Source organism: Brienomyrus brachyistius, chromosome 19 (assembly GCF_023856365.1).
Source record: "Brienomyrus brachyistius isolate T26 chromosome 19, BBRACH_0.4, whole genome shotgun sequence".
NCBI classification, from domain to species: Eukaryota; Metazoa; Chordata; class Actinopteri; order Osteoglossiformes; family Mormyridae; genus Brienomyrus; species Brienomyrus brachyistius.
The window spans coordinates 7,125,930-7,142,193 of NC_064551.1; the positions used below are offsets into that span (position 1 = coordinate 7,125,930).

The window sequence follows — 16,264 nt, forward strand, 5'->3', positions numbered from 1 at the left end:
CCAGTTGAAAGCACTGCAGTAACTGGAGATTCTGTTTTAAGAATGTTTTTTGTTCTTTTTGGGTCTTTGAATAGAGGCAGTGTGACCGTACATTTATATTTCGTTTTTCTGTTCTTTGCAATTGCCTTGTTGCTTTCGTGTTGACTTAAGTAAAACTTTCTTTGTTGATAAGTGACCTATTTATTTATTTTCTGCTTCTCGCATGCAGGTTGCATAAGTCTCACTATGGAGTGCAGGATGTTTTTAGCATTTCATCATTACTTATGTCACTTTTATATCTCTATTTTGGAAGGCACTGGTGTTTTAAGATGATGTGAGGGAGATATAGAGCTCTCGAAGGAATAAATAGGCACACTTAGGTTCGCTTCTAAACTATTTATTACAAGCAATACAGTACAAAATAACCTTGCATCAGTAAATTAGTACCAAAATATTGGCTCAAAGGCAATGCAAAATAATCCCGTATCACAAGTGATGTCTAATAATTATAGTCATATACTTATGTTATTAACAAGAATAAAACTGAAAATACAAGAGATTATGTGTGTGTGTGTGTGTGTGTGTGTGTGTGTGTGTGTGTGTGTGTATATATATATATATATATATATATATATATATATATATATATATAATCTGTGTGTGTGTGTGTATATGTATGTATATATATGTGTGTATATATATATGTGTGTGTGTGTATATATATATTTATATGTGACTATGAAACATGCATATATAGAAAGTGCAAACTGGTATTATTGTTACTGTGATAATTGATTGAATAAACACATTGACACTGCAACACTGTTTGTTGCGTGCCATCATCACCTACACTCACTCTTAGACTGGGGGGCCCCTTTTTAGTCCTTTTTAGGAGACCAACACGTAAGTCCCGAGAAAGTGCCGGACGATGTGTGCTCTATCCCACGGCTGAGTCCAACCAACACTGAGATCTTTCCTTTATACTACATTTTGGGCACTACATGTAGTAGGGGACAGAAAGTGAAAGTAAATTGCAGTTTCTCTGATAGTCTGCTCATCGACTGGCTCTCCACAGGCTTGTGTGCTCTCACCTCTTCTTTATATCATCTGCACAAACATGTGTAAAAGCAGGTGGGATAACAGGACCATTATTAAATATGCTGATGACTCAGTTATTGTTAGTCTGCTCCAAGATAGTAAAACTGGTCATGGTCCTGTCATCGACGACTTTGTCGAGTGGTGTGAGGTATCCCACCTTCAGCTAAACGTGTCTGAGACAAAGGATATGCTCATTGACTTCAGGAAAAAGCCATTTGCAAAACAAGGTATCAAAGGTTAAACTCTAGATTGTGTACAATCCTACAAATACCTGGGAACGATTATTGACTCACAAATCCAAAGGTTTGGATTGAACTGTGAAGCTGTATGTAAAAAGGGGCACCAGCGCCTGTTCTGTCAGGAAACTGAGTCGCTTCCACATTGATAGATCCATCAAGACCCTGTTTTATTGGGCTTTTATTGAATTAGTTTTGTCGTTTGGGTTAGCGGCTTGGTTTGGGAACCTTTCAGTGAAAAATAAAAACTCACTCAAATAATTATGCGGTCTGGCAGGCTGATTGGTGAACCACAGGCAAGCATGGAGACTCTATACATAAGACAAATACTGCACATAACCAGTTCAGTATTACTTGACATTTCACATCCATTGCATACTGAGTTTCGGCTTCTTCCCTCTGGTCGCAGGTTCATAATTCCCAGGTGTAGGACAAAACGTTACAGAAACAGTTTTATTCCGGCAGCAATTACACTAAGGAATAAGTTAAGTTAAAGCTATTAATATTGTTAGGATTTTATTTTATATATCTATTTATTATTTTTTTACTGATAATACTGTTTTTACTGTTTATTGTTTGGACCCCATATTGTGGTGTAATGAGTGATGTGTGTTTTTTGCGTTTCACCTATTTGGGTTTGTGTACCAATAAAGTAAATTGTACTTGACTGTATGTATAACGTATACCATATATAAAAGTAAAACTAATTTGTTACTTTCAAAACAAATTAGTCATGAAGTTTTTCTGTTTGATTTTTCAGTCACATACAATACAGTTAAGATATTAGAGATTCTCCTGATAGTTACTATTGATCTGTAAAATTTGTAAGAAGACTCGGCTTCGGCATTGGCTTATCTTCCTTGCTCTCCTCTCTCTATTTGACTATCCCTGCCGGCCCCTGGAGGATGGGCTTCCCCTTTGAGTCTGGTCCCTCTCAAGGTTTCTTCCTTCTAGGGAGTTTTTCCTTGCCACTGTCGCCTATGGCTTACTCACTGGGGGCTTTGGGTGAGGATACTGTAAAGCGCTTTGAGACAATGTAATGTTGTGATAATGCGCTATATAAAAATAAATTTGTTGTTGTTGTTGTAATTTGTTTGGTTCTTTGTCGTGTTTTTATATTGGTTGGTGATTCTTAGTCGGAAACATTCTGCATAGTTGAACTCAACAGCAGAATAATTACATAGTTTGATTACAAACTCTGAGGACAGTTGATTAAACTGATTAAAATTTTGAGTGTGTGCACAGTATTTGTGTTAACAGTAGTTTCCCGTGCAGAGGGTCTGCATCTTCACTTGTACCTCAGCAGTGCTGACCGCACGGCTTTGACCGCCTGCTCATTTTCCTGGCATTCCATCAGCCCTTTAGTTTCATGGAAGGCACAGTGGACGACTTGCAGTATGTTGCCCCTGGATGGTTGCACTGTGATGTTGGTCATGTGATTGGGGCTGTGACAGTGGTGCATGAACACCAGGATGACAGGTTTGTCTTCTGTGGAAGGAAGAAACCGAACAGGTTACTGTGGGCTCTGATAGATGCTCTTGCTTGCCCTCATGTATTTTTGCAGCTTAAGTGAGGTGAGAACAAAGAAAAGCTGTGAGGTTTCCTTCCTAGGATTGGCTGTTGGTTCATCATAAACCTGTAGAGTACAAGTGGTCATGTCAGTGTCAGGCATGGTGTACGGCAGGCAGTGGACAAGGGGGAGACATAAGGTTTTTTCCCTTTGTTTTTGTAATTTGCGTGCTGTGCTGTGTTTTTGGATTTTTATATTAGATGAGACTAAAATTTGAGAAACTTCATTAGGCTCAAGTAGTTTTTCCTCATAGAAAGGATGATGTCAAGGCATTTATACATCAAATTATGGCGTATCTGAGTAGCCCAGGATATCCTGAACACAAAAACATACAGCATGTGTGGCTGACTAATGTACATACAATGTAATAAGCCTAAAATCAAAGGGATTGAAAAACGCTCAAACATGATTAGGGTTCAAAGGGTTAACAGGACAGCTTCTGATAGGCATCTTCTGTTAAATAAACGACAGCTTCCTCTGTGAAGAGATGGGCTGCATAATACCTGTTTGCTGTGTCTTGGTTGGATTTCAGTACAAAGGCAACATACAGCAGAGACTGACTCCTGACTCACCTGTAACTCTGGCCATGGCTGCCTCCATGTCTGTCCCAATGCCAGAAACAACAGGACAGAAGAGCAGGATGACTCTGCAGTCCTTCTGAGTCGGGATCTCTTTGAGCTTGAGCTTGAGCTGTTTCATAAATGTGTCATGGGTACCGAAAGTTTCTCCAGCAACCAGCACATGGACTTTAACCGGAGAAGTAAAACAAATTAAATATGAGTTGCAAGTGTGATGAAAAGGGAGCATTCAGGAAAACATTCTACAGACTGATTCCTTCTTTGTGCCGTTCATCCATGTTGTAGCATGTTTACCGCAGACAAGATACTGTAAAATAACAGACTCATCACTGGACAACCTACCTGGCTTCTTAAATTTTAAGGACAACTGTAGTTTAGACACAGACTGCTCTGAAGTTTCTGCACGAGGTTCGTGTCCCACACTTTCTGCCTTAACAGCAGGAAAAACATGTTCAATTAATCAAAACAAAATTCACAAAACCAAATGAAAAATATGAACACATTAAATGTCAGTTACAAACTTTTTATGCAATGTATGCAAAAACTACATCTTAACTAAGGGATGCAGTTGAGTCTGAAGAGACTAGTGATTCAGCAAATATCACACGGCCTGAGATGGTAGAAAATGTGCAACTCTGGGAGCCAGTGAATGTACATCATTTCATGTCATGACCTCATACAGACAAGTCAGACTGAAAATGAAGGAGCCGACCAAGATTCTTTCTCACACTGCCCCCTGGTGGACATAACTTTGAAACCTCCAGACTGACATAAACTATGCGCGCTATATGAGCATCGGCACTGCTTGTGTAGGGACAGCATGCGTAAACCCACGCACTGCAAATTTTTGGTCGCGAACCAAATTGTTCAGTAGGCCACAGTGTTTGGGAACCGCAGGCACCACGTACTGTACTAACTTTTACATTTCCAGGTGAACCATCCAGTACTACTATAAATTGTACAGGTTGGTGAGTGTGGGACGAGTATGGACTATTAGATGGGCAGAGCAAATGAATGTGCTGTCCGACAGCCCCCTTTCTAGTTTGAACTGTTTTTGTAGGGAAATTAATGTTAAAAAATTAAGGCCACAATAAAATAGTGTACTTTACCTGTGAAAAACTATCAATGAGACGCATGATTTTTCTTCGTTTGTTAAATTGGAGTATACCTGGTAAGAGTTTTTCGAGGTCTTTCTTTGTTAACCTGAGAAGATCGTCCTCATTAGGGTGTTTCTCTGATGGGGAAATATATAGTCAGTGATTCAAATTCACAATGTCGGCTAAGTAACTCGATAATTGGTCTAATATGAGTTCACATTCACAGTAATTGCATTGTTGTCAGAAAATAAACACATGACGCTTCAACAATAGAACAGAAGTGTCGTGATTGGAGGGATGACTAGTGAATCATAAATTAGCTACTTGGGGTCTCGGATTAGCTAATAATTGTGGCACAGAAGTAACACTGCGCCAACTTTGAGAGCGCAGGCAAACATGAACGAGCAGAGAGAACTGGTAAGAATGCAGAAGAATAACAGGGAACACAGACTTGTTTTTTGAGCACGAAATAGATTTTTTGTTTGCTCAAAGTGTAAACCTAGTCGCTCAAAATAGTGCCATAAATCTGACTCCATACTATTCCACTTCCTGTGTTGCGAAATAACAGTTTTGCATATGTGTGCTTGTAGATTCGGCCTTTTTATTGCGTTAAATATGCTGCAAAAGCACATACAGCCTGTCCAGAGCCCATCGTGTCGACTTACCGCGCAGAGTGTTCACAGTGTCTTCAGAAATCTTCTTGATTTCCTCAAACAGATCCGGTGTAGGCGTATGCCTATTCTTCTGCTAAATTGAAAATGAAACCATTCGAAATGTTCCAGTTATATTTCATGTTTTATAATAAATACTCCTTCAAATTGTTGCGACACAACAGAAGTATTTTTGGAACAAATCGTAAATGGTCATGGGTTTCTATGATATTACTGGTCAGTTTCTAACGATACAGTCAGGATGGGATTTTACAGATTAAGTCGTCGTAATGCTGCCATTTTTTAAAATAATTTTTTTCGTAAGTTACAACTACCTAATATTATTTCTTGAATATTCATTTAATGACGGGCACTGCTTACCGGAATGCTCATGATTGTGAAAGAAGAGCAAATGATGTTTCTTTTTTGATTCAGATCGAGTGCGTATAAAAGCTATCAGATTTTACTGCATAAATGAAAGCGAAAGTTAAATGGCAGGTGAAAGGTGGCCTATGACAATGTATGTCAAGTATCTGAGGAAATTACTTCTCAGTGTCATTTTAATCCATGGCTGCATTTAACTAATACAGGGGTGGGCAGTCTTATCCGCAAAGGGTGCAAGAACTGTTCAGCCACTCAGTCCTTTGATTAGTCACCTAATTAGGGAGTAGCAGCAAAAACCCACATACACAGCTACCCTTTCTGGATAAGATTGGCCACCCCTGATCTAATATAACAGACATCAGAAATTTCTGATCTCCCATACTAGGTACCTTACCCCTCCCCATACTTCTGTTGAGTAAAATACTTTGGCCAAAAGATTTGTAAGCCTGCCACTCTGTCAAGGTAGACTCTTCCGGCTCGGCCCTAAGTAACCTAATCTAACCCAACTTAACCTAATGTAAATATATCTATCTTAAGCTAACCTAACCAAATGAAATGCCATGTAACAACAATCTCCAATACTTAAAGAGCTGTTATTTTTTTTTGCATGTCTAACATCAACCTAAGATTTATGTTGACTCTTGCGGGCCTGTAAACCCGTATTCTCACTACATTGACCACAGGTGCTATGCTCCAAACTCATATACAGAGATAAGCTTCATAATTTTGAGAATTATACTAGATTTTACTATTTTACAAATGAAAACTAGTATAATCAAGTTGTCCAGCTGAGCAAAAAATCTTGCTTTTTCATATGGGTCCATGGTATGGCTACTTCTGCGGCAAATGGGACGCATCCGACTCGGTTTTCCCGAGTTTTTAGCGAATGTGATGTAATCTGTTAGATGGACGTATTCAGTGTTAGTGGCTCCGGATATGTCCGTGATAGTCAGCTTCCCCCGGCCCCGGCAGCAGAGTCTTCGCAGGAAGGCGAGTGGGTGACAACCCAGCGGCAGAGTCGTAAATCCAAACCTTACTCACACCAGTAACATTCGCCCATTCGCGCTTCCAACAGGTTCTCCCCACTCAGTGAAACACCCACTGAGACGCCAGTTGAAAGCACTGCAGTAACTGGAGATTCTGTTTCAAGAATTGCGAGAGTAGCGACTCGAGAGACGATAGTTAGTTGTCTTCCTGCTGCCAGAGCAACAGACATCTCAGAAAATTTCGAAAGTGCTGATTAACAGTAAATATCTCCTAACAGCCTCGTTGGCAATGATGATGTCCGATTGAGACAATCGGGGATCACAAAGACAAATTTTGTAGAGGTGTGCAACCTTGCGAAGACGACGTCCGCATCAGCAATGTGCTCCGGCCACATCCCTGCTAGATGTGTCGACAAAAGAATGCAGCAGATTATTGTTGCTGCATCGTTAGCTGTCGGACTGGTGCATGACGAATGGTGTGGGTTATATAGACACCTGGCAGACATTTTGGGCCGAGGTCTGGGCTTTTGAAGAGGGATGGTGTTCACGCCTCGCAGTCTAGCCCATCACAATTTGGCCCTTGTTAGAGTCACTTAGGCTACGGTCACACTGCCATGATGAAGTGACTCAGATTGGATTTTTTTGCCTTAATGTGACACAGATCTGATCTTTTCAGAGCTGTGTGGACACGCAAATCTGATCTTTTCAAATTGGATTTGTGTCACTTTCATATGTGGTACTAAATCGGATACGTATTCGATTTGCAGGCATGCGACCTGAATGTGAACGCTCAGATCGCAATTCATGTGGCTTTTTGCTTATACGCACGCGTTGACATCATCAGCCTGCGCCGGCAGGCTTGTACCCACACATCTCTTGGTGCGGCAGTTCCAGCAATAACTGGGAAAACAGAAAAATCTAGCCACCTGACTTTTTTCTCCTTTTCGACCTGCTCATGTACAGCTGATTCACTGTTTGTCGTCCTCCAGAGCAAAGTGCGATACATGCGTGAGCTACTAACGCCTCCATTTTTAATGCCATGAGTCGTCCCACAGATATGACGTTTTTTGTTGTTGGTGACGTAGTTGACCAGTGTAAAACCGTATAAATGTGAGCATGCGTGATGTTTCGGAGGACCGATGCATTCACATTACAGTCAGGTACAGGTCACTTGTAGTCAAGATAGACAAATCTGATCTGAACAAAAATCGGAATTGAACGATGTGGCTGGCAGTGTGAACGTAGCCTTAGATGCTTACACCCATCTTTCTAGCTTCCAACAGATCAACTGATTGTTTACTTGCCTACTATATAATGGCACCCTTTACAGGTGTCATTGTAACAAGATAATGAATTCACTTCACCCATCTGTAGGTTTAATGTTATGGCTAATTGTTGTTTATATACTGTTGAACATGTATTATTGTCTGAGCAGGCTCACCCCTTCCCTTAGGCAATGTGTTCTCAAATTCCCACTTTGGATGTAAAAACTGTGTGAGGACAATTATAAGAGTGGAGACTCTCTTATCAACCTATCTCTGCCTTAACATACAATGTACTCTGGTGGGTTTATGCTGAAGCAAATTTTAATTCACTAAAGGTAAACAAACTGACATCAGTAGGGACTCAAGTTACATGACTCACAACTCAACTTGAACTCAAGTCACAAATTTGATGACATGAATTGACAGCAAAAATGATGGTTTTTATTTGTCGCATGCACAACTGTACAGTACAATGGCACTGGAAGGTTATTGTAGCAAAACAAATCAGTCACTGTGCATACAAGGCCATAGTCAGCCATGAGGTCACCGAGGTCCTGACCTTGCTAATATTTTTAAGAGTTAAAAATAAAATTTCAAGCTAAATATTCACCTGAATAAAAAGCATCAGCAGTTGAAAATGTCGCCGGGCTAATTAAATTCTAAATTCTGTTTATTAGTAATATCCGCTGTGTGTGTGTGTGTGTGTGTGTGAGAGAGAGAGAGAGAGAGAGAGAGAGCTGGAGAATTCAGAATCAGCATGATGAGGATGTGCGACTCATGAAACGTGCGCGTGTACTTCACTGACAGCAGCTTGAGTTCACGTTGTGTGCGTGTGATCATGCATCATGGTCAGCGAGGCTACACAGGCAGCACATCATTCAGACCTCTGCTGGCCAAACGGGAATATGGTGGAAGTGACAGAGCTCTCCCTCTCTGTTCAATGTTTGTTAGCTTTCTGTTTGACCTGTCATTCATTCATAATCTCTCAAATTATGGTAGAACTGTACAATTAATTTAATAGGCCTGTGAATTTTTACACCTGCCCCTTAACATTTGTATACAGTGTATGTAAATATGGCAGGTGTTTCCCAATCAAAATGTATTGAATTAATAGTTAAATTCATCAGCGAAATAATCACATATTTTCCTAACAAATAACTGATTAAACTGATTTAAATATCTCCTCTTTGGAGGGTCCATTTCCTTGCTGGTATTTCTGCAATATCATACGGACCTCAGAGACTGCCTGATTGTTTTCGCTGCATTGCAGCAGCCCACCATTTTCAAGAAAGGCACAGTGGACGACTCGCATGTTTCTCCTGCACGGTTGCACTGTCATGTTGGTCATCTGACTGGGGTGGTGACAGTGGTGCATGAACACCAGGATGACAGGTTTGTTTACTGTGAAAGAAACCAAACAGGTCAATGCGTGTGCTCCATCCATCCATCCATCCATCCATCCAGTGTGTGTGCTGATTGACACTATTGCAGCCACACTTTGATTTATTGCATATTTTATGTTGGGTGAGAAATTCAGAAGAAAAAGTGTCCATTGATTATCTGGAGAAGAAAGGTGCTGATGGAATCTCAGAAACATTGGACTACCACATACTTCCATAAGATTGTATATTTAGATGTTTTACGTATGTCTGGTGGTACCAGTGGTACTAATGTATCCTTATGCATTAGATTCCTCCTCCTCACTCTATGAAGTTCTCCTCATTTCATGAAGGTTTCCTCCCCCAGAATAAAAAAGGTGTTTTTGCCTCCATTTCAGATCCCAATAGACAAGTAACAGTGACTGAATCCTGGCTCACCTGTAACTCTGGCCATGGCTGCCACCATGTCTGTCCCAATCCGAGACACAACAGGACAGAAGAGCAGGATGACGTCACTATTCTCTGCACTGCAGCGCTTTATCCTCAGCTTCAGATTTTGTATGAAGGTTTCATGGGTATTGAAAGTTTCTCCGGCAACCAGCACATGGACCTTCACTACGGAAATTAATTTAAGAGTGAGTTACGATTGTCATGAACAGGAAGGGTTATTTTACCATGGACAACATCCTGCAGAATAACAGGAACACTATTATAATTAAACATGATATGGCAGGATGGTCAGATTTGGAATTTAGTTTGAACAGGCAGGGACACCGTTTTATGTCGAATCATTTCAAATGGAAGATGTCAAACCTGAGAACAGCAAGACAACTTATTCTGATTCTAATTCAGCATTCCGTTGGAGATGTAACTATGCACAACATAATAAGCAGAAAAAAGAGACACAACAGTACTGTGCCATGTCAAACCCAATGAAATACCTGTAAAATATTTCCATATTGAGTCAGTTTATTTATTTTCACACTGGTAAGGATGGAGGGGAATGTTTTTGTTGAAATCGACTGAAAATGAATCAATTCAAATGGAAGATGTCAAAACTGAGAAATAATTTAAAATGTAAGAGATGCTGCCAGAGATGAAAGTGTGTCGTCCTTGTAACAGGCAGAAAAGGATGATGCCACAGCAAACTGTGCGGAACGTAACGGATTCCGACGATGTAAGAGGGTGATGCACAGAGCATGCCAGAAAATACCTGTAAAATATTTATTGAGTCCCTTATTGTAAAGCGCTAACAATTTATAGGCATGCACTCTTGAAAGGATAGAGGAGAATGTGGCCAAACAAGTACGACGTAAGTGAGGATTCAACTCGCTCAACTGGCAGAAATTGTACTTGTTGGCGAAATGTGCAACACCGTACAACAGACTTTTTAGAGTCCAGTTAAAATGGGCTCTGGTTCGATTTTCACCTTGGTGCAATTTGAACCAAGGTCTTACTTGGTGTAGCAGCGAGGTATGTTGCCTTCAAGAAATCTGGGCAGATGACTACATCTGTCAGCTTCTAAAAACAACTCATAACAACTCTGAAGATTTCAAAATGTTCAGCCAACGGCTGAAGTAGAGAGGACTTGAGTGGTCGACTGAACAGTGCTGTATGAAAGTGAAAAAAATGGAGGCAACAACATATAGAAGTGAGAGATGTTCAACTGCGCAGCCCAGGACACGAGACCATCTCCCTGTATTTATTTTTTGCTCCTGCCACTGACACATCTGATGAATAAGCAGAATGAACATTCTCCCATGGCTTGCAGTGGTGCATTGTTGTGTAGCTTAGATTATTCTACGTGTGAAAGCAAACCAAACCAAGGGGTAAACACCAACTACTCAACAGCTTCAGACCAGAGAAACCAAATATAGGTGTGAAAACACATTTAAATACACAGTAGCAAGAAGTATTAAACTAGCCGATTGAAACTCAGTACTCCACCTACAGGTGCGCGAAAGTTAATTGTTTCAGACGGGAGATGTCAAACCCAGGAAACTTACTTGACGTTAAGTTCAGAATATAATGCATTATGGAGATGCATATTCCACATACCACACACAAAATCCAGTAACCAGCAGCTGAAATAAACAAATATCTTGAGTGAGTTGTAGTAAACAGCCAACAAATATGCTTAACTATTCACACCGGGAAGGATGGAGGAGAATCAAGCTACATAAGTATGTTTTGTAAGGATATTTAAATCGAGGATTCAACTTGATCAAACGACTGAAACTATTTTCTCCTCTGAATGTAAACAGAGAACTGGTCTAAAGCTCAACGTATCCTGTGGAAGACTTACCACAAATTTTGTGCCAAAGAGAAAAGACAAAGGTCCTGATCAGGCTCGTCTGAAATACCAAAAACGAAACCAAACACATTGACAAGCAACATTCGCACTTTTATCAGATAACTTTTACATAGCCTTTATTTGTTTCGAATAGTCATGAAACAGCGTTTAGTTCTACAACAAAAAGACGCAGATGGCTGTGGCTGTTTTAAAATTATATAGCCTAAATAAAAAACGCCGTCCGGTCAGTAGCCCAATTTCTGTCATTTCTTTTCCACAATTCTATAGCAGACTAATACTGTTTCTTGAATATATCATTTATAATGGGCGCCACTTACCGAATTATGCGTATTTGCGATCATTTTTTGGCTGTATTTTCGTTACGCTGCAAATGAGATTTCGATTTCACTGTAAGAACGAAAACGAAAATCAAATGTCAAATGAACGGTCGTGTATGCGCAAGCGTCACGTGTTACAGAAAATGCACACTGATAAACCAGTAAGCGAGATAAACCAGTAAGCTCTGCGCTATGCCGAGCTCGCGTTGCTTAACCAGTGAAAAGCAAGTGAAGAAAAGACGGTTTTAGCAGCATACCGTAAACCCCAATAAGTTAAATTATGCCTACTCAAAAAAATCTTATAATTAACGTTAAATAATTAACGACTTTAGTTATAACAATAAAGAGAAATTATACACATGTATTTATTCACTTTTCCTGAATCACGAGTTTTTTTTTTTTCTCAACTCGATTACTTATATCATGGTTCTCAGTTTTCAACCTGAATGGTCTCTATAGAGCAACAAAACCCAGACTACAACGGACATTATTTACCTGGTTATGGATAAATAATACATCCAAATAAAAACTACCAAATTTTCTATTTTTTTTAATCCAGAAATGCTATCAAAATGCCCATAATGTCACGAGCAGCAGAACAAAGAAAATGGGAACGTTTTGAGCAAACAAAAGTGGTTTTGATAAACTGATGGGTGTGAAACAGAAAACAAACAGGATTGCTTGGAATCCAAACTGGGAAAAGCAGAGCGTGACACAAATAATGGCGCACAACGCTAATGGCCGATCTGGGGAGGACTGGACTAAGAAACACTTACATACTAGGCTAACTAGGCAGCGGTGAATGACTATTACGAGGGCAGGAACAAGAAGTAGTGTACAGGACAAATGTGACCCGTCGCCACGAAATCAGTCTTAAGTCGCACTGGTAGAACTGCACCCATAAGACTCATTTCGTGGTGATGGGTCACAAATGAGCAACAGGCGTGGCAACAGCCGATGACAAAACATATTTTGTAAACCCTGCATTGACTATGTGTCACATATAACATGAATACAGTACAAGACCACAAGTTTGGGCCCACCTTCGGATTAAAAAAAATAATAATAATAAACGATACACTGCTTTGATAAACTTTTATTGCAGTAAAATGCAATAAAGACAGACATATGTAGTCTTTGTGGCTAAATAATTACTACAGGCTATGAAATATTGAAAACCAGTCATTTATATTTATATTTAGTTTTAAGTATTTATAATATTTTCTTGTAATAAAAGTTTGACAAAATAGTATGCCATTGGGCCAAAACTTCTGGCCTATAGTGTAGCCATTTTCAAATTCTTTGCAATTACTGGGGTTAACAGTTTTGGGTGTATAAAGTCTCGTTCCTTTTTTAGATTTTGGCTACTGGTGACAAATACAACATTAAAATTAAGCAGTTAAAAGCAATGGGTAGTTTAAGTGATTTGCAATGTGATCACTTAGAGCAGGGGGTGGCTAATCTTATTCACAAAGGGCCGGTGTGTATGCAGGTTTTTGGGATAACCTTTAATCAGCTGTTCATACCCAGGTGTGGGGACTCTTCAGCCAATCAGGCCTATAATTAGTAATATATTTATGGAGGTGCAACGAAAACCCGCACCTTGACAGTCATCAAATCTCAGTAAAGACAGATCTGTTTTTGGTTACCGGGATCTTTCAGCGGGAGGTCGGGGATAGGTCCGGCATATCACAGCCCACAATTGAGAATCTCACTCCAGCCAGCTGAACAATGTTGTCAACCGTGCGTTTTATTTGAAATGAAAAGTAAAATGCACCGTTTTCGGCTGAAGGGGGTTGTCATTCCCTTTTCTGTTGTAACTCCGACAAATATATCGTGAATGAGAGAAACTTTGTCACGCTTTATATCTTTTCGATATACCCAAATAAGATCGGCCATACCCGTATGTATTACATACATGTAATAGCGATTAAAGCGATCTGTTCTTTTAGTTTTTATGTTAAATAATGTTTTTATTTTATTACCGGTGTGGGATTATCGAAAACAATACTTAAACCAATGAGCACTAATATATATGAATATTGAATTCCTTATAAAAAAGGCTTGTTCTTCAAGCATATATTTTAAGTAACCTTTAGTATGTGCACGCACAATTCCGAATATTTACAATTTTATTTCATTTTTCAAACCTGACGAATCTGCCAGCACCCCACATCTGCAAGGACGTAAACATTGGTGCGTGAGGGCGCTTGTCACCAGTTTAAAGGTCACTATGTGAACCATAACCCTTATACGCATGCATTCGGAAATATGTGAAATGCATCTCTTTCCCAATATGACACACTGGTCTGACACGCCGGCTATACTCCCCTTCATTGCGGGGGTTTACATGCACTGAGCGAACTGACCATCTCAGTTTGCGCCGCTTTCTTTGAAGAAGAAGCCATGAACATAGCAATTCTTCGTCTTCCTTCAGCAGATGATGCCTACTGGGCGCAGACATATTTGTGTAGTGTTTTTTTCTGTGGTTCTTTGCCGATTGGACTGTTTTCAGTCTACTGACATCTATCGGATTGGAGAGCATTGCTGCCACGACAATGGAGGCTTTAAAACCAGGCTTAAGGTGCGCCTGCGACAAAGAAAGTGTACGAGACGGCAGAAAATACAATACATAGTAATGATAATAATTATACACTAATAATAAAAGTAACTATGTACTGTAGCCAGGCACGAACCCTTGTATTTAACCCGATTTTTTTTATAGTAGTTTGTTTGTAAGTACGAACTGCATATAAATCGGATCGACGTTCTTAACCCAGGAGCTGCCTGCAGTAGATTATGAATATGTCAGTAAATATGTAAATAAGGAGGTCAGTACAGTATACTGTTGAAAGTGAAATGCAGAATAAGCAGGCGTTGGGGAGATCGGCTTTCACAGTTCGTGTGTCTGATAGCTGGATGAACCGATTTTTTTTCTACCGTCTTCTCTTCCCACCTGCATTTTCACGGTCCGAGGTTCCAGTAACGCAGAACTGGACATAATCAAATAATATATGTCAATCAGGGTATATATCTCGGATATATTAGTTAAATGTAGACACGTACATTTTCAGTAACACGTGACGCTTCTGCGCAGGCGACAAGTCAACTACTTTCGCTTTCATTCATACAGAGGACGTCCCTCCTAAAACATAAGAAAATAACGACAAGAAGTAATATAAAACAGTCATGTGTAAGGTAAGCAGCGTCCGTAATGAATTATATGTTCAAGAAACAATTCTCGGCTGGTGAAACTTAAACTGTAAATATAGCAAAGGACAGTAATTACTGACTGCTCGCTGTTTTTCTACGCCTAAACGCGATTAAAATCTAAACAAAACTCAATTTTTTATATTTATTGTAGACCATGCGGTATTTGATCATCGTGCAATGCATTGCAACTTCATCTATAGTCTACCACCTTAGATATCGTTTTAAACCCATTCCCTAGTAAAATTGAAGAAGTCGCAGCCATTTACGTCTTTTTGTTGCAAAACTAAATGTTGATTTCATGACTATTTGAAGAAGCACAGGCTAAGCAAAGGCTATCGGATAACATTGGGATGTGATTTTAATGTTTCTTGTCAATGCGTTTGGTTTCGTTTTAGATGTTTGAGACTAATCGTATTTCGTGTTATTAGGTTCTCTGGGACTGTGCTAGAAGACTTACTAGCATTATTTGCGGTAAGTGTGCCGCAGGACACCGTTAACTTTAGACCACTTTCCCGCTTGAACTCTATTTATGTATGTATTAAGTACTGTATGCATGTATGTATATACTGACGGTATTAACTGCCTGCAGTAGTAATAGAATACTTTTTGCAGGATCTTCCTTCTTGATCGCGCTGGCAAGTACTTGTATGCGAGTGTATGCGACTTAGGGAGTCGTGGCGCACACGATAATATGTATAATAAGGGTCTAAATATATAATCATACTTTTGATTTATTTCATATATAGTTATGATTATGTGTGCGTGTGTGCGTGGATTAGGTTTATATAACTTTATTACTTTATATTACTTTGTGGGGACCAAATATTCCCCTCAGTGTAATAAAAACTTGTTTTTTGACGTCTCATATTTTGTTTGGTTACCTATTCTTAAGGTTAGGGCTGGGTAGGGGTTAGGGTTAGGGATAGTGTCGTCATGTTGTGATTAGACTTTTCCCCGTAGGAATGAATGGAGAGTCCCTTGAAATATATAATCATAAACCCCTGTGTGTGTGTGTGTGTGTGTGGGGGGGGGGGCTTTCAGGGCAACCACCGAAACGCACGACCACGCGGTCAATAAAAGGATTACTGCAAAAAACATTCTACTATTATTACTGTTAGTTACTTACTGTTAGGCAGTTAATACCATAAGTATCCTTCCATATAAGCACAATAACAATAACTTAAGAATCACGCAAAAC

The 16,264-nt window shown here is 39.7% G+C and overlaps 1 protein-coding gene across 1 annotated transcript in view; it reads right to left on the reverse strand.

Annotated features, from left to right (window-relative positions):
- Positions 1-2,401: 2,401 nt before the first annotated feature.
- LOC125714596 (uncharacterized) overlaps positions 2,402-16,264 on the reverse strand; it is a 272,791-nt gene continuing 258,928 nt past the window's right edge. The window contains exon 66 of the mRNA XM_048985335.1: positions 2,402-2,801. Coding sequence (XP_048841292.1) covers positions 2,602-2,801 — 200 coding nt within the window. The 3' untranslated portion in view covers positions 2,402-2,601. The remainder of the gene's footprint in view (positions 2,802-16,264) is intronic.